The sequence below is a fragment of the Diaphorina citri genome, unplaced genomic scaffold (assembly GCF_000475195.1).
Source record: "Diaphorina citri unplaced genomic scaffold, Diaci psyllid genome assembly version 1.1 scaffold39, whole genome shotgun sequence".
Lineage (NCBI taxonomy): Eukaryota > Metazoa > Arthropoda > Insecta > Hemiptera > Psyllidae > Diaphorina > Diaphorina citri.
The window spans coordinates 72,984-94,114 of record NW_007377476.1 but is presented as its reverse complement, the minus strand read 5'-3'; the positions used below and the strand labels follow the sequence as shown (position 1 = coordinate 94,114).

Sequence of the window (21,131 nt, the reverse complement as noted above, 5' to 3'; positions counted from 1 at the left end):
ACCAAGCGACATGCTACCGCAGTAGGTTGTTGATTAGAAAATAATGACTAATTAATTTATTAGTAAACTTACTGAATTCAGGACGCCGTAATCTGTAATAGACCTAACGGCTCACATGATAATTTCGAGAAAAAAATACCGTTTTACTGCAGCTACTGAACTAACTAATCTCTTCACTAAAGCAATGAGAATAAAAATTCTATTCCTCGGTTGTCGATTCGAACTCGAAACCTCCTGCTTACCAAGCGACATGCTACCGCAGTACGTTGTTGATTAGAAAATAATGACTAATTAATTTATTAGTAAACTTACTGAATTCAGACTGTATGGCTAGGACTCCTAGAGAACCATGTTCTCATGGAAAACCCTTGGGAATTTTCTATCGCATGTGGGAATCTTTCATTCATCGTTTTAAAGATTAAAGAACTCCTTGGTAATACCAATGACCACTGAGTACAATTTTAATTACATAAATAGGGACTGCCATGGCTCGGCGAAATTATCAAGGGGTATCTAGGACTTTATTTTTGATAAAGTACTTACAAGGACGTGTTTCATAATAATGTACCTACAAAGAGTATTATACAACTGTTAAGACGTCGAGAAAAAGAAAGGACATACAAAATCATAACAAACAGTAAAAAACGGCTAAAGAGAGATAAATTAGCTTATGGGTCAAGATGAAGTAGTGTTATCACTATGAAACATAATAGGCAATGAGTCCAAATTATAGGACAGTATGACACCTACAGTACTCGTGAGTAATACACACCTTAAATTATGAAATCTAGACGTAAAGAAAACCATAGTAATTTCAATGTGTTAGGTAAGAAAATATTGTACTGAACTGGAATAGGGAACATAAAACTACTTCTGTAGTTCTGTTGAATGAGAAGTACCTACCTTCCTACCTATGTAGATGATTGTCATATCAATTAATTAATTATGAAAGGTAAAATAAAACTTATTTAGAAATAGATTTCCCAAAAGGGGTGATTGATAGGTATGTCATCTTTGGACATCATATCCCGACTAGGGAGATACACGATGAAATCATGAAAATAGGTACCTAACACGAAGTGATGTTTGGACAAACTTCCTTTTATGAGAAGTTTTATTCCATTAGAGGACTGTCTTTTATAGAATAGCTGTTCCAAGCTGTGTTAAAGGGTCCTACATTAGACGTAAAGAAAACCATAGTAATTTCAATGTGTTAGGTAAGAAAATATTGTACTGAACTGGAATAGGGAACATAAAACTACTTCTGTAGTTCTGTTGAATGAGAAGTACCTACCTTCCTACCTATGTAGATGATTGTCATATCAATTAATTAATTATGAAAGGTAAAATAAAACTTATTTAGAAATAGATTTCCCAAAAGGGGTGATTGATATGTCATCTTTGGACATCATATCCCGACTAGGTAGATACACGATAAAATCATGAAAATAGGTACCTAACACGAAGTGATGTTTGGACAAATTTCCTTTTATGAGAAGTTTTATTCCATTAGAGGACTGTCTTTTATAGAACAGCTGTTCCAAGCTGTGTTAAAGGGTCCTACATCGAACACCTCCTCCATATCTCGGCATAAGAGTATAGGGTCGATCTCTAATCTGAATGGAGCTTAGCGTCAGCAGCCGCTTACCGGAAGGTTCAATTTAAATTCATTATAAACTACGTATGCTTATAAATTAGTCAAGTCTTGCTTTACAAAATACTTACTTCTAGGTATAAATGCGGCAAATTAAAAAATACCGAAAGTAAAATCAAAAGACGTCTGAGGAGGACTCTGGAGTCTGGATGATAGCGTTTGTAATATTTCGTTGCTATCGATAGACTAGCTAGGGCATGGGACTAGATGAAGACCTCAATGATAGCGTAATGAAATTCACGTTACTGACCTTCAGTTGCTTTAACGTGGACGAAGCAGGTTCGAATCTCATCGGGTACGGATGTTTTTTTAATCCTTTGAAGAGATGTACGATATTTTATATTCAGTCGAGACGTTTGCCGACGCTCGTGAATAAGATAGAAGATACAAGACTCATTGACGTTGATTAATAGAAATAATTGCAACTTAGAAAAACCCACCTGACGACTTGTGCCAAGATCATAAAGCGATCATAGGACTATTGGGCAATTTTCCAACCAATGGACCACGTGGTAAAGTTTTTCCTTGTGAAACAAGTTACAAGTTTACCCTGTCTGTATAGTGGTCTCTAATACGAGCATATTCCCTGATAAATTTCATAGATGCCTACATATCTGTAACAAGTTACAAGTTTACCCTGTCTGTATAGTGGTCTCTAATACGAGCATATTCCCTGATAAATTTCATAGATGCCTACATATCTGTAGGTACTTACACCAAATTGATATTTCCTGGAGAGGATTTTGTGCATTGTCACAGTTTTGACAGAATTATTATTTGTTTGATGGAGTTGAAGTTATGTGAAAAGTCGAGAGGGAAATCAAAACACAAGAGTGGAAAAAATAACAACAGTAATACAATGAAGCACGTATGTACAGGGTGTTACTAAGTATAATTTATGTATAGGGTTTTGCTTCTACCCTCATTGGCACAATTAAAGATTAATGTGAAGCATTTCCTACCCAGTCAGAATGGCAGAATCGCTACATCCTTGAAACTATGATGCGTTGATCTTAGGATAAGACTATCAAGCTTTCTTCCAAAATATTCTTTGGAAGTTGAAACTTGAGAATCAGATAGCAACAGAGTAAGCGATTACAAGTAGCAAGTCATTCTCATCCTCCTAGAGTCCTATTCTCAGTATGAGAGGAGACCTTACAAACGGCCTTGTCTCTCAACTTGTTGAGGCTGTCAAGATATTTTTTTTTCCTTTCTTTTTTCTTCCTTTCCATGAGAGATGTGAAACAATATTCTCCATGATGACTTGGCATCCACGCAAACACCAAAAAATTGTCAATTTACTGTCTCAAAACTTAACATGTTTCTTTTATTTCCAACAATACGAGAATATCAAGAACAATAATTCTCTGCTTGACTGTTGTTTAGTTATTTCATAACGTTTCTGAATCGAACCTTGTTGAAGGTTTTTCTCTCTTCTTTTTCAGAACTGTTTATTTTATGTTAGATATGTGAACATTACTCGTGGTATTTAGGATGGTATTGTTTTATTATTACTGATATTATTTTTTCATACCTGTTTAATATATTGATCATACATACAGCTTCATATCCATTTTAATTCCGAAAAGCCAGTCTGGTAAGATAACAATGCTGTCCAAGATAACAGAACCGATTTCAGTTTAATGGTTCAAATAATATTCTGCAGCTCCACACACAAATTTCCAATCTACATCAAAATACCATGTGAGAAAAATGCCATTCATTCTGGGCACCTACTATGATCCTAGACTAGACAAGAAATAATTTGGAATAACGAGGTACTCCGATCTACCTATGTATTTATTGCAGTCAATACAAAACATCGGGATTTCGATATGAAACTCTCCGTTTGAAACTAGAGAACTAGGCAACCCATTTTTTTCTTTTTTTAAATAAATAAAAAATAAATGGAGAGGATGTAGCATACCAGAAAAAACTGTAAGAAAGGACTACCTATAGAGAAATACTTCCTTCGCACATTGCAAAGGCTTGTTTTTTGATTACAGAGTGATTAGTAAATCATGGATAAAAGAAAGGACTACCTATAGAGAAATACTTCCTTCGCACATTGCAAAGGCTTGTTTTTTGATTACAGAGTGATTAGTAAATCATGGATAAGCGCGTGCGTGTGTTGAAGTTTTTAAAACGTATTATACTAATAAAACCATCACGATATTCATTGATACATATGTTGAATCACAATATTTACCATCTCATCAGTAACGTTCACGTCAAAAATGACTTTTGATGGTTAACACGACAAAACATTTCCCAGCAATTTGGTCAATAAAGCTGAAAACGATTACTAACCTCTAATATTGTCTATCTATAGCAAAGCATTTTCCGTTATGCAGTTCTTGTCTATGAAAGTACCTCACATTTCTTATCACCCTGTTGTATCAATCTTAAATCCAGGTTTACATTCATAAAGGCTTCGAACAATACGTCTTTTGAGTCTCTCGAAATTCAAAACATTTCTCGAAGGAGGTTTGCGTTCCGTGCTGACACATTTACAATAGACAATGGTCTAGCCCCCCTCTCCTTATAAATTAATCCACTCTATAAAATATCAATTATCCTGGCGGTAGTACAAAACATTTAAAACGAGATTGTGAACGTGTTTTGTGATTGAAGTCTGCAATTCAATTCGAAGAAGTACTGTCATGAGACATTTGATAGAACCTAAAGAAACTGAGTGTTTTGGGTTTTCTAAAACTTAAACCCCCAGACCCCCACTATATTGTTTTAAGAAACATTTTTACAGAAGATTTTTCCTTCTGTTTGCAAAAGTTGCTTCGCAAATGTAAAAACCAGATTTTTTAACTGACAACCTCAAGGAATCAGTCTAGCAGTTAGCTAGATTTTGCTCCAAGCTCTTGGGTAAGATAAGTCACTTTGCAAGATTGAGACAACTATTTTTTTTTTAAACTCAAATTATTTCTGCTGTACATTTTCAAGGTTACATGACAAATTTCTTACAACAAAAACATTAAACCGAGAAAGGGAAAAATGTTTCGTTTCAAGATTCCTTTAAAAAATCACAAATACCTACATTTCTTTCTGTATCTACCTACCATTGAAAAAAAAAATCATGAAACAAAGATCTCTGTTCTGTGTGCAATCCATGCCCAAAAACAAACACTTTTTTATTTCTTTTAACAACTTTAAGAGAGAGAGAGAGACAGGGAAAAATGTTTCGTTTCAAGATTCCTTTAAAAAATCACAAATACCTACATTTCTTTCTGTATCTACCTACCATTGAAAAAAAAAAAAATCATGAAACAAAGATCTCTGTTCTGTGTGCAATCCATGCCCAAAAACAAACACTTTTTTATTTCTTTTAACAACTTTAAGAGAGAGAGACAGAGGGAGAGAGGGAAATAGATACCAATTTTGAAAACAATAGATTTCTTTTACAGTTTGTTCTTTTATGCCCTCGAGTGGAATCGAACTCACGACCTGTGAACTACCAAACAGGTGTTCTGACCAACTGTCTCAATTGAGTCACGAAAGTTAGCTTAGGAAATTGTAGAATGTAACGTGTAGGTTAAGAATTCTATTGTTTCTACCCAGGGTCTTGCTAAGCAAGAGGCGAGGGGAATGTGAGCAGAGGACTCTAATATCTTCATGGGAAGTAGAACTTCATCTTCGATTTGTAAAGAACATTATTTTTGTCCCAAAATTTTACAACGCCTTATAGCCAAACTTGAAGCTATTCTTCTATCAGTGATCAATAAAGTTCACAGTGATCTCGTTTTATATTGTTTTGTGCACCTATCATATGGTTCCAGTTAGTCCTGGTATGAATCTGAACAAACCTCATGCATAAGGGCGTTATACGTTTTAATTACAATCAAATGTTGGATTCGAAAGAAGAAAACACAGGATAGTCTACACAGCGTGTATGTAATCCTGCGAAGGTCATTTGCCAGGTGCTAACAGTAAAGAAATTTTGCAGTTTCCACACCAACAATACCAGGCTTTAGTTCTACTGCAAGGTTAAAGGATCTTTGAAAAGTTCCATCCCAATACTATATTTGTTACATACAATCAAAATGTAAATAATCATTTAAAAGAAGGCATATTCTATATTCTAGGCTCCCAGTAGAACAAACTATAGCATCGAGTTTTCTGAAATCACTCCTGAAAGTGTATTATGCCCGTATCATAAGCAGGACTCAGGACTTCCCTCATCTAGACAGATGATAAATATTATTGTTTTTATTTTCTTCTGATAAATAATCCTCCTCAACCTCCTTATCCCAAAGTGTTCACACTCCTTGGTAATACCAATGACCACTGAGTACAATTTTAATTACATAAATAGGGACTGCCATGGCTCGGCGAAATTATCAAGGGGTATATAGGACTTTATTTTTGATAAAGTACTTACAAGGACGTGTTTCATAATAATGTAACTACAAAGAGTATTATACAACTGTTAAGACGTCGAGAAAAAGAAAGGACATACAAAATCATAACAAACAGTAAAAAACGGCTAAAGAGAGATAAATTAGCTTATGGGTCAAGATGAAGTAGTGTTATCACTATGAAACATAATAGGCAATGAGTCCAAATTATAGGACAGTATGACACCTTCAGTACTCGTGAGTAATACACACCTTAAATTATGAAATCTAGACGTAAAGAAAACCATAGTAATTTCAATGTGTTAGGTAAGAAAATATTGTACTGAACTGGAATAGGGAACATAAAACTACTTCTGTAGTTTTTTTTTTTTTTTTTTTTTTTTTTAGTAGAAGAAGAACATATTGAAAAAGGGGAGAAGGAAAAGAAACACAACCAAAATAACCAAGGGCGTTAGTCCAAACCCAATGTACAGGATCTGCCAGAAGTACCTAGTATTCTAACCTATACCGGGATGGTAAACAAACTCGATCACCCAGTACTACTGTAAAAAGATTTCTGATAATTTAAAAATTTTCATAAACAGGATAAACTCAATCAGGAATGGCTTCATTTGGAGACATTTCTTACCACACCAGATGGGAGCCTCTTAACCACGCACGATGCAGGTATGCCAGTAGATTTCCAGAGAACCCTGTTACTTGTTCATATGAACGGCACTACAAGTACAACTATAACTACACATAACGTTACCAAGATAGCAAGATAGTCATCTCCACTGACGTGACGCCCCAATACCTTCAAACCTCAGCGACCAGTGTCGACTAAACAAGCGAGCTTACTTCTCCCTGTATTATTATTATCATCATTATAATTAAAATAATAAATATTATAAAAAAAAATATATTAATTATTTTATTATATTATTAGAAAGGGTAAAGTAGTGGTTATAATAAATGGACCAGCCATGCTGTATGTCAGGGGCAATATACATACATAATTAGTATTGCATGCATTCTTTTAAAAGAACAGATTTTCTGGGTCTTTGATACTAACTCTGGTCACATCAGGTATAATGGGAGACAATACAAGGAATTTAAGCAAAGTTCGAAAGTAATAATGTAACCGAAATCCCCCTTTACCCATCTTCCCTACTATAACTACATCACTAGTAATAGTTCATCGTAGAAAAACATAAAAAAAAACTTATATTAGTGACTAGCTCTGACCTTCATTTTCAATTGCAAAGACCAAGAAAGAAGAAATAATATACTTTTTTATTGCCCATTTTCTTCCCTAACTAAATCTAATTTCACAGAATAGTTTTTTTTTTTTACTTGGTACCTACCTACCTCCTTTATTTTCAATTGCAAAGACCAAGAAAGAAGAAATAATATACTTTTTTATTGCCCATTTTCTTCCCTAACTAAATCTAATTTCACAGAATGGTTTTTTTTTTACTTGGTACCTACCTACCTCCTTTTTTCATGATGATTGGTATTATGTGGTCCAACTTACAACATTTTTATGATTATTGTTTTGAGCTTCTGGCTTTGAAAGCTTCTTACAGGGGATTCTCATTCAGAGACTCACTCGTTCATTATTAAAACTATAAATACCTACAAATGAAATTATTACTTCATATAGACTCGTATAGTAGACGATGTGTACTGATGAGAGAGTAGTTTATGAATTTGATATTGTACCCTCATGGCCAGTTTCGGAATCACATAACTATTTACAACTGAACCTAAAACATCAGCTGATCAAGATAAAGAAGTTATTGAAACAAACCAACAGCTGATCAAAGATCCTTCATTAAAGCTCTATTTCAATTTATCTAGTGGTTAAACAACTCAACCATTAGACTGTAAAACCGAAGAGTTCAGTATTGTACCATATTCAAACAAAGTACTTGCCTTTTGATCTTCAGTATTTTCATCAATGAAGTCAGAACTCTTCATTGATGTGTCCGACAATGTCATAAACTCTGACTGTAGAGGATTCTTGGGCTTTCGTCCCCTCATGGGTAGAAATCGTCTGCAGTGAGCAGGCTCGAAAGTGAATTTGAATAGAAGAGGTGAATGCTCTCGGATCACAGAAGTTGGGGTTCGCGGAATGAATGAAGTTGTCTGCAAAAGTTGACAAAGTTGGGTAGGGAGAAGTTAGAGGGTGATGTGGTGGAGTTATGAGTTGGGGTTCGCGGAATGAATGAAGTTGTCTGCAAAAGTTGACAAAGTTGGGTAGGGAGAAGTTAGAGGGTGATGTGGTGGAGTTATGATAGGTATATCCAAATCTCTCTCCAGAATCAGAATAAAGACATTACCTACCTAATACTATTTATTAGGATAAGGAAAGCATAATTGAGAATCACTCTAAATTATCTCTAATTTGAGAACGGACCAAGGATCATTTTCAGAAATAATTTGAGTAAGCATGGAGGGAAAAAAGCCTTACCCGACTCCAATCTACTTTCCTTTTGTTACGAGACATGGTTGACGCAGCAGTTTGTACTTGACAGGGTGAAGATACCATTGAGTTATTGTCACCAAGTGACGAATCAGCGTCGGCATTGTAACCCACACTGGATAATACGCGAGTAGTTTGCCCACTCAGCGGGGATGTCACTGCGCTACTGAAATCCTCACTTCTTGACGGACTGGTTGGACTCACTTCCAAATCATGCAGAACTTCTTGATCACTATTACTCACTGGAGATGTCCCAGGAGTGAAACATTTAAAATTACCATAGAAGTTTTGTTTATCGAAATCATTCAGTGGGCTATCGACGTTGGACGTCTGTGATAATGGTGATACTACAGGAGACGTTGAAACCTGTGAAAGATTGAAAATGTAGGTTCCGTATGTTTAAATTGTTAAATATTCTACAGAGAAACAGCATTAACTCTAAATGTTATATTTGCCAATATTGGCGTTTGTCCGACCTCTCTATACATGTTATAAAATGAAAAGTTTGATATTTACCCTCGGTATATCCTCAATGTTTTCTAGATCATCATCTTGAGTAACATAAAGCGCATTGTCCCCGATCCCCTCCTCATCATCATCTGATGGTTCAAAATCTTGGTCCAAATCATGTAGATCTTCTACCTTTATTTCTTCCTCCTCGTCTTCCAAGTCAGGACGAAGGTATCCTTGACCTAGTCCTGAAACACAGGCACAGGAAAATATTTCTACATGTTTCCTTTAAGTAGTACTTTTCCCATTATATGAATCCAGATTTATAAAAGTTCTAGCCTGTATATGCGAATTCCTGGAACTATTTTTGTAGAATTGCAGAAAATGCATAATAAATACATGAGACCTTGTTTAGACTGCTGGGATACAGGGACCTTTTAGTCTCATTTGAGCAGGATGAAGTTCTAGCCTGTATATGCGAATTCCTGGAACTATTTTTGTAGAATTGCAGAAAATGCATAATAAATACATGAGACCTTGTTTAGATAAAATTCCATACCTCGGCTGGGATTGAACCCACGCCCTCCTGTTTACCAGGCGAGCGCTTTGACCACTACACCACCGAGGTAGGATAAACAAGGTATCGCAATTTTACTACCTAGGTTACCAACCTACCAATGACATCCCCGTATCTCAAGTAGCGCCTGTCGCCAGCAGCTACCCTGACACCATTTACAAAGAGACCGGGGTCATAGCCGTTATTCTGGATTTCAACCATCCTTGTGTTTCGATTTATTCTCAGGTTGATGTCTCCATGGCCCCGTCGGAAGAATATCGGGAGAGGTCGATTCCTCAGGTTCTCGGGTGAAAGGTGACCCCCGATAGAATGTTCTGAGACCAAAGCCTGTGAAATGTAAAATTATTTCATTCACCATTCAATATTCCCTTCCCTTATATTCGAAAGCGTGAATAGTAGCAATACGATAAAGATGATCAGCTGATAAATCAGAAGGTGTTGGTTTGAATTCTAACCGAGAGACAAATTTATTCTTTGGCATTTTCTTCCAATGACATTGACCCCTTTGCAACTCAATTTTCTTCGCACTTTGTTTACTCTACAAAATGTATCCACTTACTACTGGTAAATTTGTCCGCTTAACCGTGTAGAAATCTTCGGCCGCTATGGTACAGGCTCCGTCAAAATATGTGACAGGATAAAATTTTAACATCTGAAACAGACAAGGGGGGGAGGGGTAAAATTTTCAAGTTAAGACATTCAAGTTTCAAGTTCAGTCGAATTCCACTACATTTTAAGCAATGTACAGACAAAAGATTAATGGGTCTTTTAGCATTTTTTTCCGTCAAGAACTGGAGAGAAGTAGTAACTTGTACAGTGACCTACACAATCTATTAGCTAAGTGTGTTTTTTTATTGATACAAAGTAACGTTTTTGCCTATGAAGTAATAAACTGAAGTAATAAACCAATGAAAATATTACATGCATGTTTAACACTGTAGAGTCTCAATGCAGGATAATGTACAAACATCTAACTTGAAGGAACATACAGAGCCACACATAGATTTAGATAGTCCGGTGATTTATCTTGCGCAACGTCAAAGAAATTTCCCTCTTGGGTTCGAGAGTTGCCACCATGAGTTTTTCCTCTCGTTAAATAGTATGAATACCTGGTTGGTACTGTATTGACATGACCATGCTGACGAAATATATTACAATCAGAATTATATTGCACTGCTATGAATGATTGGAAGATACCAAGAGGTTTTACTACCCCAGAGGTTGAATACCTTTTAGAGTGAATATTTTAGAGTTAGATACTTTTAGGTATGACCCTATGTGCAACGTATAACCTATTATGGACAGAGAAATATGAAAACTTACCTTTTGGGAACCAATGCGTTTATGAAACCTATTATAACGTGGTCTTGATGGTGTGGAACTACTACTACGCTCGGTGGAATGTCGCATGGGGGTTGCTTGTCTGATTGTAAAGAGAGTACTACATTTTCTTCTGGCTGTTTTTCTTCCAGTCATTTTTACCGATGGTGTCTGAAACAAAAATGTAGATATTAAGAAACCTATTATAACGTGGTCTTGATGGTGTGGAACTACTACTACGCTCGGTGGAATGTCGCATGGGGGTTGCTTGTCTGATTGTAAAGGGAGTACTACATTTTCTTCTGGCTGTTTTTCTTCCAGTCATTTTTACCGATGGTGTCTGAAACAAAAATGTAGATATTAAACACTGAACGTTAGGGAACAAAGACAATAGAACTTACACTATTTAAACCGAACAAGAAGGATTGGAAAGCTCCAAATCTCCTACAGGATTCAAACCTGTGCCCTCCTGTTTACGAGTTAAAACTCTCATACTTGAAACTATACAAGTAGGTGCATACAACAATATTAATTTCTTGTCCAGTCTGTAACTCGTAGATGTTTGTAGCTTGATGCATTTCTTGTAATTCTTGGGGCGCCGAGCTGGCACTGGCACAGTTGTTGATATAAAAAGTTACGCCCCCCTCCCCTTAAACCGAACAAGAAGGATTGGAAAGCTCCAAATCTCCTACAGGATTCAAACCTGTGCCCTCCTGTTTACGAGTTAAAACTCTCATACTTGAAACTATACAAGTAGGTGCATACAACAATATTAATTTCTTGTCCAGTCTGTAACTCGTAGATGTTTGTAGCTTGATGCATTTCTTGTAATTCTTGGGGCGCCGAGCTGGCACTGGCACAGTTGTTGATATAAAAAGTTACGCCCCCCTCCCCCCTGTAGCAACGTTGAGGCCCCGAAGTTAAATTACCTCAGAGTTAACACCCATGAGTTCTTTTCTTTTTCTTCTTCTTCTTATTCAAACTGAAAACATTGCCAAACAAAAGATACTTAAATACCTATTTTTTTATATCTCGCTCCGAGATAGGTGAAATGCGCCGGGTTTATAGAATTTCATATCTTTGTATATCACTGTAGAGGCTCGTAATTTTTGTTCAAATATGAAGACCAACTCTGATGTTCCTTAGGTAATCTACCTCGAAACTGGAACCACCTCCTTTTTTTTATATTTTGAAACGTAAATCATCATTCACTTCAAATATTATTCATATGTGCCGACTTGAGGAGGACTGTTCTGTATTGATGGATGTTGAAGACATTCGAGATACATTTTGGGTCTGTCTAGGTCCAGACAGTCGCTTATAAACTCCATATCAATACCCCATCAGTTATATCTGCTGGTACGGATTTATGTATCAGAATCCGCCGTCTATCATTCACCTTTCAAACGCATAATCCCAATACTGTCCCGAGATTTTAAACCTGGCGCAATGCAACACGATCGCCAAGTTCTATCGTAGCGTAGGTGCAAATATCTGAATCTTAAAAAAAAAAACTATTTGATAACATTTTTATCGCGATGTGTTTATTTTGAAATTTCAAGGCACGTTCTTCTCGTAGGTTTATTTTAGATTAAGATGATTAAAGCTTAAGAGTCGAGAGTGTGATACTTGATTCCAATATTGTCGAATGCGAAGCAGAATATACTTAGAGGTACCTATTTCTTTGATTCATAGGTACCCAATATGTTTGTGCATGTATCTCACTCAGTAACAGACTTGAGAGAAGCTTTACCCGTAAAACGGTTCAACTTCTTAAGAGTCGAGAGTGTGATACTTGATTCCAATATTGTCGAATGCGAAGCAGAATATACTTAGAGGTACCTATTTCTTTGATTCATATAGGTACCCAATATGTTTGTGCATGTATCTCACTCAGTAACAGACTTGAGAGAAGCTTTACCCGTAAAACAGTTCAACTTAGTAATGAAGTAATCCAACTGATCCAAATATCAAAATAAATACTTCTTTTTACACTATTATTGAATCCTTGAGTACCTACCCTACTAAAAAAATTCCTGAAATAGTCTCTTCGATGCGCGACGCATTGAATAATATGTTAATATGAACATTGTCCATAATAACAAACTAATAAATAACTCTTTATTGACATATATTGAATAAGATTCACATGTCATGCATTCCTCTCGCTATTCATTCATAGTTCTTATTCAAAACATAGAGGAGGAAAACTGGGAAATTTCTCATGAAGAAGGAGAGGACTGTTTAAATATCACACGTTGGGAGTACAACCATCATGGGTAACTATTATCGACTCGACTCGACTCACATATTTCTGTCAGAGCACAAGTCAGAATAAGAACTTCAGGATGAAATTTCTAGGCAACTATTCTGAGGAAAATATGCCATCATTTTCTGAAGAAATGTAGCAGGTTAGATAGAGATCGCTGGGTCTGATGTTTTAGAAATTTAGATGGACTTTGTGTTCACCTTGTTCTAATTATAGAAGAAATGTAGCAGGTTAGATAGAGATCGCTGGGTCTGATGTTTTAGAAATTTAGATGGACTTTGTGTTCACCTTGTTCTAATTATATTTTCATGTACTGTGTACAAGAACACTTTATTTGAAGATAAAATTGAGTGGTTTGTTCAAAATTATTTATTTGGAGCAAACCAGTCATTGACTTGTAGAAATAAAGGGATCCAAATAAAGAAAATTATGAGCCAAATTTGATTTATTATGAAAACAAGAACCTAATACTGATTTTTTCCCCCCTTTCATGTACTTTTTTCTGCACGTTAGTTCGTTTTCAATCAAACACTCAAGGTCGGAAGTACATACACATAGTAGAGGTACATAAAAACACGTTTTATTTTTTATTACAAAAACGAAATTACTAAAAAAATCTCCGCACGATATATTTGGAAATATAAGTGCAATCTGATTTTATTTCCCCACGGCTTCCTATTCTTATGCAATTGCATGTTCAGGTCCAGACTCCAGATCCCCAAATACTAATAGAGTTTTCGCCTAAAAATCAAGATGTGTACCTTCCGATTTCCCTGGACTTGAACCACGGATTCTGGAATGAAGAAATAAAGAGTGAATGAACGTTAGGTTCTCTGGTACATATGCAAATACTACACACCTGATTTCCTGACTATAAATCTACCAACAGTTCGATGGACGAAACCTAACCATTAAAGTGTAAAAGATATAATTAACAAATGGCAATTGCTAGGCACCAGAAGCTCCATTTCTTTGAGAAAAAAAGTAGGTACGTATTTCTTCTCTGTCCAAAGTTCAATATACCACAGAGGGACTCCAAATATAAACGCCATAGGATGTTCTCTTCCACTCAACTTGCAGGGTGTTGATGTCCGAGAGTCACTGAAGAGGTCTTTAGGGTGACTCAGCACCGCGATGGAAGATGGGCACAGAGCATCGAGTATGATTGATGCTTTATGGTTTCCCTGATTATGATTATACTGATGGGGCACTTCCGGGTATGCATCTTTTTTTACTAGCACATAGATTATCAACATTATTACCTACCATAGTAGGTTATTCGTATTATTTTCAAATGCATCTGTCTTTTACCGCCACTCCGGGAATCCTGATCAGAGATTAGGTGTGATATGTAAGTCTCTGACCCTCACCCTCAGGTTATTCGTCCTGGGATGATCCTCAGTCCTCATCAATTAACGCTTTTAAACAGTTGGCAGACAAAATCAATATGTTTAATAATCACGCGGTATCGAAAAAGAAAGGAGGAGAAGAAAAAGTAGAAAATGTACCTACGCTTCTCACTTTGAAATGATTCCGCCAAGACGAACATGCAAAGTGGACAATTTTATTAATAGAAATGTACGTAAACCGCTTGACGGCGAACATGAAAGACAAGTCGAAGAATTCAGTGAGAATTTAAAGCTCGACATGGTATTTTTTTCCTCTTTATACTCATCTACTGATCCATACTGTATTCCTCGAAACCGACTCTAGATATCTTAAAGAGATTGAATAGATTTTTTTTCCACCGAGGGTAACTAAGTTACTCGATAATTATAGACTGTTTCAATGCTTAATAATATAATATATTACTTCGCTTTGAACCAGTAATAATTGAAATATGTTTTTATTATTCATACATGTAAAGTTATCTCGCATATTTAATCTCTTTTATAACTTCTTTATATATATTTTTATTATCAGCTTGCGTTTTTCCCCCCACTATCCATCTTTTTTGCCAAAATAGACGGTGTATTTTTGAACACCAGATGAATGATATCGTATTGACCACATTGTTCCTGTGTCTACGGTGTAAGCTTTGGCTTAAGCACGGTGGAAACTGATGATAAAATATGAAATCGTGTGAATACAAAATTCTCTATAATAGGAGTAAGTGTATCTATGAGTCAAGATATAATAATCAATTTTCTACATCTTTTCGATGAACCTAGTAGACGAAAGATAGGATAATGTAAATAAACAGTTAGTACTTTCTAAACCTCATTCTTCATAGAAAGTAAAAAGACAGAAAAATTCGGGATTCATGGTAACTATTTATATTCTTGGTAGCAATAGGTATAAATAAGGGTGGAAAACTTGTATTTTCTGAAACAAATTTGCAATTATACCATCCCAGGGATAGATGGGATGGTATACAATAAAGTACGCGGGTAAGACTAATCCTGTTACCTTACTCAAAATTAATATTATTAGCATTACACATAAATAATAATTATGTCACTTGAGCTCGTATGTGAAAATGTACAGTCAAAATATTTTATTTAATACGTAGGTATACATTAAGTATGGTACACGAGAAAACCCACTGCATAAAGTGGAACATTCGGCAGTCAGTTTGGTGTAACAAATTTATTTAACTTGGTGAAATTGATTTGATTGTAAGAATTATTTATTAGGTACAAAATCGGGGAAAGGTGTTCAATATGGACCCATCTGGCTTCTAGTTGGGAACGTTATGTTCGAAATATCAGAAAGAGGTTTTTTTCCAACATGATATTTGAATTCCCTGATACTAAGGAGTTAGGGTGACTAAAAACACCATAACTTTAAGCAATGTGCTGACAAAAGAGTCACTCTGACCGTCGCGTCGGTTATGTTGACAAGACCTGTCCAAAACAAGGGATCCATATTAGACGTCCCCACCTTACGCATTTGGTGTGAAGTTCTGTGTAAGAACCAGTTTTGGTTTTTCTTTGCTCCCAGAAACAAAAACAAAAAACTAATAAATTTTAAGGATGTTATATTGTTCTTTATATAGACGCGTATTCTGCAAGAAAAGTATACACAGGTTGTAAAAAATTTGGGTCAGTTTTCCATGTAACAGGCAAAAATGGGTCGGTACTTTGTCATCTTTGTAAGTACCTTACCTAGACCTAACTATTCCAAATGTTTAAATCTATTGACCCATAAATTAGATGTAGTTAGATGTGTGATAATTACGTGTATAAAACATTAATGTATAAATGTGTAAATTTAAGCTAATCAATTTTCTCATTCAGTGCTCCCTAAAACTAAAAGTCCATTATCAAATTTATTTTAAAAAATAATATCAACAAAATAAATTTGTACAAAACAAGCATTACATTGGTATCCATACACAACCTTTTTTTATCACTCTGTATCAGCCGAATGATATAAATTACTTTTATTTGGATTTTATTTGACAGTCAGAAATTGATTTCAAAATAAAACATATTTTCAACCTGTTGATTGAATTGTTAAATGGTTCCTAATATGTGTTTGTATTTTTAATTTGGTTTATTGATTTTATTTACTAGGAGCAGAAAATCGATTCTTTAATCTGTTCAGCTGATCCAATTTGAAACAAATTAATTCCTATTGAATGAAAGGATTTATAAAAGCGTCTCATGTTAGGCGTGTAAGCTTAGCTTCAGATTTAGTGCTACTGTTTGTAGCTGTAGTTCCATGACGATGAATGCTTTGTTTTAAGTGCTCACAGTCCTCAAGTCTGATTCTGATGCATGAGTAATGGTTACGATGAAAATGAGAGTTCAAAGAAAAGCTAAATCATCAGTTGTGATTATCTCTAGTTTTATCTGAAAGTGTTAACTTCAAGAATGCCCGTAGCGTTGAGATTTTGATTTCTCAGTATTTTCAGGGCCTCCGTGTATTGCCGCAAATTTTACAACCAGAAATAGGTATGTTCCTACTATTATACAGGCAGAGCTATGTATGTTTCTATGTCCACTGAATAGGTCAGTCCCGCAATACTTGGAATTTATATTAGTAATTTATGGACTGGCTCCCTCGCTTTTTACTATTGTGATTGAAGGTTTAAATTCATAGGAGGAAAATTGAAATACTGAATGTTAGATGAGTAATCTCTAGCGATTCTGGAAGTACAAATAGGTGCTTATATCTCTTTAGGATTGTTTGTGTACTGTTCTGTGAAAAGTTCAGGTATCATGTACTTGTTGAACAAGGACTGTTTTTTTCGATTAAAAATTGCTTACGTATGCTGATATTATGATTGTTCCATTTTACTAAACCTACACAAGTACACAAAAACATTTTACTTTATCTGCATTCAAAACATCTCAGATATTATAGATCCACTGTTATGTTGATTTGCTTTTTGTGGACAACACATGACAAGTTCCAAGAACAAATTCACAAACTGCTAATTTTTTATGGCTCGACTGGCTGTCGAACACCCTACAATAGAGTTACGAGTACAATTCTCGACTGCTGAGCTACTGGCGATTTTTTTTACTACACATGGTTCTCAAGAAATTTGACAGCCATTCTGATAGGTTACAAATACTTTGTTGAGCAGTTAATTCCCTACTCGTATAGGGCAACAAAGCATTTCATATTGCATAATGACAGTTCATTGTCTTTCTCTACCTAGTGGCGTAGTTGACCATATACATCCGAACAGTAGAAAATTCGAATTGGATTTACTAGATTAGTCTATTGTTCAAGAATACTTGGTTCTTCGTTCAGTTAGCACATCCTCTAAAATTAGGGGATGTGACAATATTACAATTTCATGTGATATTAACATCAGACACTAATATTTTTTCATTGGACAGACAAGGACACTTTCTAACAATTTCTCACCGAGTTGAAAATGTGTTCCATGGCTAGCAAGTTTGGAACTTTTCACTTGCACAATTATTACCATTACCTGTGAGACGGGCGTTCTAATTATATGGGTAATGGTGTCATCAGTTCTACGCCACTCAAAGTACAGTTGAAACCTACACAACTGGCATAGGATGAGTAGGACACAGCAGAATAGATAGCTTCATTAATTCTCCATTATGATGTAGGTATTTAGCATAGCACAATGTCTCCTATAGGGGGATCCTGTAGTTCGCCCAACCTCTGGTTTAGTTTCTTGAGGATTAGATTGAAAGCACTTCGATTTGACCCCTTGCTGTCAATTTCTAAAGAGGTAAAAAACCTCTACCGAAAGAAAGCTAAAACTAAAACCTCTGAATTGTCTTATGTGCTTACGTATAATTTGGCGATTCGATGTTATCATAACAATATTTCATAGATGACCAATACACCAAAAAGGCTCACTTGAAAAGTAATTTTCTATGGGCAATTATTGCAACGTTCTCAAAACAGACAATATTAGTTCTCAACTTGTGATAAATAGAATTTTATTGAGGTACTTTTCCTTCGGTGTTGGCGTATGTTTTTCCATCGACTGTCATAATAAATAATTGACTATCCTACTTTTTTTTTTTTTTTAGAGAGAGAGACTCTTTGAAAAGCCAATTCCCTAGAACTCAGTTGAATAGCCACAATGCAATTCCATGCAAATGAAGCAAAAAAGTATGTGCTATATATATTACAAAACCAACATTGCTCTGCACATGATCTTACTAAATGATTTTTTTATTCCTTACTTTATTTTATTATTATCTGTTTTTGATTTGAGTAAGTGAGCTACAATATTCTTGGGCCTTAACAACGAACCCCCCGGGGCAACTCGCCCGTCCTATGTATCTAACCTACCACGCCCCCAAAAACCTCTAATCCTTCAAGGTCTCAAGTTCTAACTCTTCTCTCAGATTTGTTTTTCTCTCATACAACTCCCTAAGCTCTACGAGAATTAGTTGGTTCTTTAAAAAAAGTATCTAAGGTCGGTGATTTATAACTTATTTAATTATTATTTGAATAACTTGGGGCCCGTTTCACGAGTTGCACTTATTCTTACAGCGTTTGTCTTGTGTGTAAGTGGGGAATTTGGTACCTACTTTGTTTTACTTTTACCCCATAAAAGATATTGTGGATATTCAACAGTTAGCCATTAGAAAGTTGATCACCCTATAAAATAAGAAAACCCATGATCTTAAGTATAGAAGTAGGTACTTGAATATTTTTTTTCGTTTTGGGGAGATGCAACTCGGAAAGCTAGTGAAGGTCATACAAAAAGTTCTGACTACTATCATAATAACAGACTGTTTCATTACAAATTGCAAACAATTACCCCCCATATCGAACTATTTTAAATACCTCATGCTCACCTAAAGATACGCACTGAACGTTGAAAACATTTCATGGTACTAGGAGAACAAGCAGAATGACAGTTAGCCTGGTGTGGATGGGTTGCTACAAAAGTAATCATAATTTATAGCATGACTATGAAAGAGGAAGTCTGAGATTTTTTTTTTAACTCTCTCTCTCTCTCTCTCTTTGTTCAGACAGTACAAGTGTTGCACCTGAAAGTTCTTTTGATTGTAGATAACTGAATTTCAGGGTGCACGAGCCAAAATTTGGATGCATTTTAGACTCGAACTCTAGAACCCTACACGTGTAGGTGCCTTGGTAAATCTCTGCCACCCAACCCTTCCTTCATATTATTATTTTTTTTTTTTTTTTTTTGAGAGAGACTCTTTGAAAAGCCAATTACCTAGAACTCAGTTGAATAGCCACAATGCAAGTCCATGCAAATGAAGCAAAAAAGTATGTGCTATATATTACAAAACCAACATTGCTCTGCACATGATCTTACTAAATGATTTTTTTATTCCTTACTTTATTTTATTATTATCTGTTTTTGATTTGAGTAAGTGAGCTACAATATTCTTGGGCCTTAACAACGAACCCCCCGGGGCAACTCGCCCGTCCTATGTATCTAACCTACCACGCCCCCAAAAACCTCTAATCCTTCAAGGTCTCAAGTTCTAACTCTTCTCTCAGATTTGTTTTTCTCTCATACAACTCCCTAAGCTCTACGAGAATTAGTTGGTTCTTTAAAAAAAGTATCTAAGGTCTACGAGTTGGACTTTTTGTGTTTTCAGACAGTTTCAAGTGCGCTTAAATTTTTTTTTTTTTTTTTTTTTTTTTTCCTTTTTTACAGACTTTTTGTCTCCCAAGGGTACAAAGACCCAATTTTTTCATTTATATTTATTTATTTTATACATTGTGAGGTCGTTTTGGTTCTTTATTTGCCGGTTAAATTGATGTTTTTTCTTATATTTTGTGTTCGTCCGTTCGTTCTGTTGCAGAAAAATGTGTCGTCGAGGAAGGGACGCTTAGGGTAAACGGAAAAGGAAAGAAGATGCGAAAACCCAGGACAATATATTCGAGTTTACAGTTGCAGCAACTTAATCGACGCTTTCAGCGGACCCAATACTTAGCGTTACCTGAACGAGCAGAGCTTGCAGCATCCCTAGGTCTCACACAAACACAGGTAAGAAAAACAGCTGATAGCTGACCGTCTATTTGTCTACCTATAACCTTAGAAACACTATCCTACTAAAACTGGATGAAAGTAAAGTTATACTGTCAAAAGAGAGAATATGAGGTAATATAAAGAGGTAATCATGAAAAAAAAGCGATTTTGAATAAATTGAAAAAAAAAGATCTTTCATCACACAGCGGGGGTCAAAAGGACAATAGGGAAGGGTGCCTTCTATAAACACTTTGAAACTGGAACATAATCCTTGTCTATCAAAACAGAGAATATTAGTATAATTAGGTTATAACTAATTTGTTTTGTAAAATAGTAATTGAGGGTGTAATCAGGGACTTGATTACGGGGGTTCCTATAGGGGTTTTTCAACATTATTTCTGGAGATCCATGTTTTCGCTTGAAATTTGCGCGGCAGTGGAAAGCGCACACTGAAAAACGAGTTTAAAAATAAATTCGGTTCTTTCAGCAGCGATCAATTTATCCGTGCGCCTGAGTAAAAATCTCCGTTTATGAAAATACATAATTATAATAATGAAACATCCTGTACTCCTGCATATTCCGGTAGGTAGGTAGGTAGTTTAAATATTTTTTCTATACAGGATAGACT

General features: G+C 35.5%; 2 protein-coding genes across 4 annotated transcripts in view; one reads left to right on the top strand and one right to left on the bottom strand.

The window, feature by feature from the left end:
- The window catches only part of LOC113468954, a 72,456-nt gene that overhangs the window by 2,505 nt on the left and 48,820 nt on the right, over window positions 1-21,131 (bottom strand). For 2 of the 3 annotated variants that reach the window (XM_026826290.1, XM_026826295.1), the window contains exons 3-9: window positions 11,039-11,178; window positions 10,842-10,869; window positions 10,078-10,170; window positions 9,617-9,845; window positions 9,008-9,189; window positions 8,480-8,857; window positions 7,942-8,154 (exon numbers count right to left, since the gene is read on the bottom strand). In XM_026826290.1, coding sequence (XP_026682091.1) covers window positions 7,942-8,154; window positions 8,480-8,857; window positions 9,008-9,189; window positions 9,617-9,845; window positions 10,078-10,170; window positions 10,842-10,869; window positions 11,039-11,163 — 1,248 coding nt within the window. In that variant the 5' untranslated portion in view covers window positions 11,164-11,178. Of the gene's footprint in view, window positions 1-7,941; window positions 8,155-8,479; window positions 8,858-9,007; window positions 9,190-9,616; window positions 9,846-10,077; window positions 10,171-10,841; window positions 10,972-11,038; window positions 11,179-21,131 lie in introns of those variants that run through there. The other variant, XM_026826301.1, reaches the window with a different exon arrangement.
- LOC103513033 (homeotic protein distal-less) overlaps window positions 1-21,131 on the top strand; it is a 65,249-nt gene that overhangs the window by 9,792 nt on the left and 34,326 nt on the right. Inside the window, exon 2 of the mRNA XM_026826303.1 lies at window positions 20,337-20,521. Within this exon, the coding sequence (XP_026682104.1) occupies window positions 20,337-20,521 (185 nt within the window). The remainder of the gene's footprint in view (window positions 1-20,336; window positions 20,522-21,131) is intronic.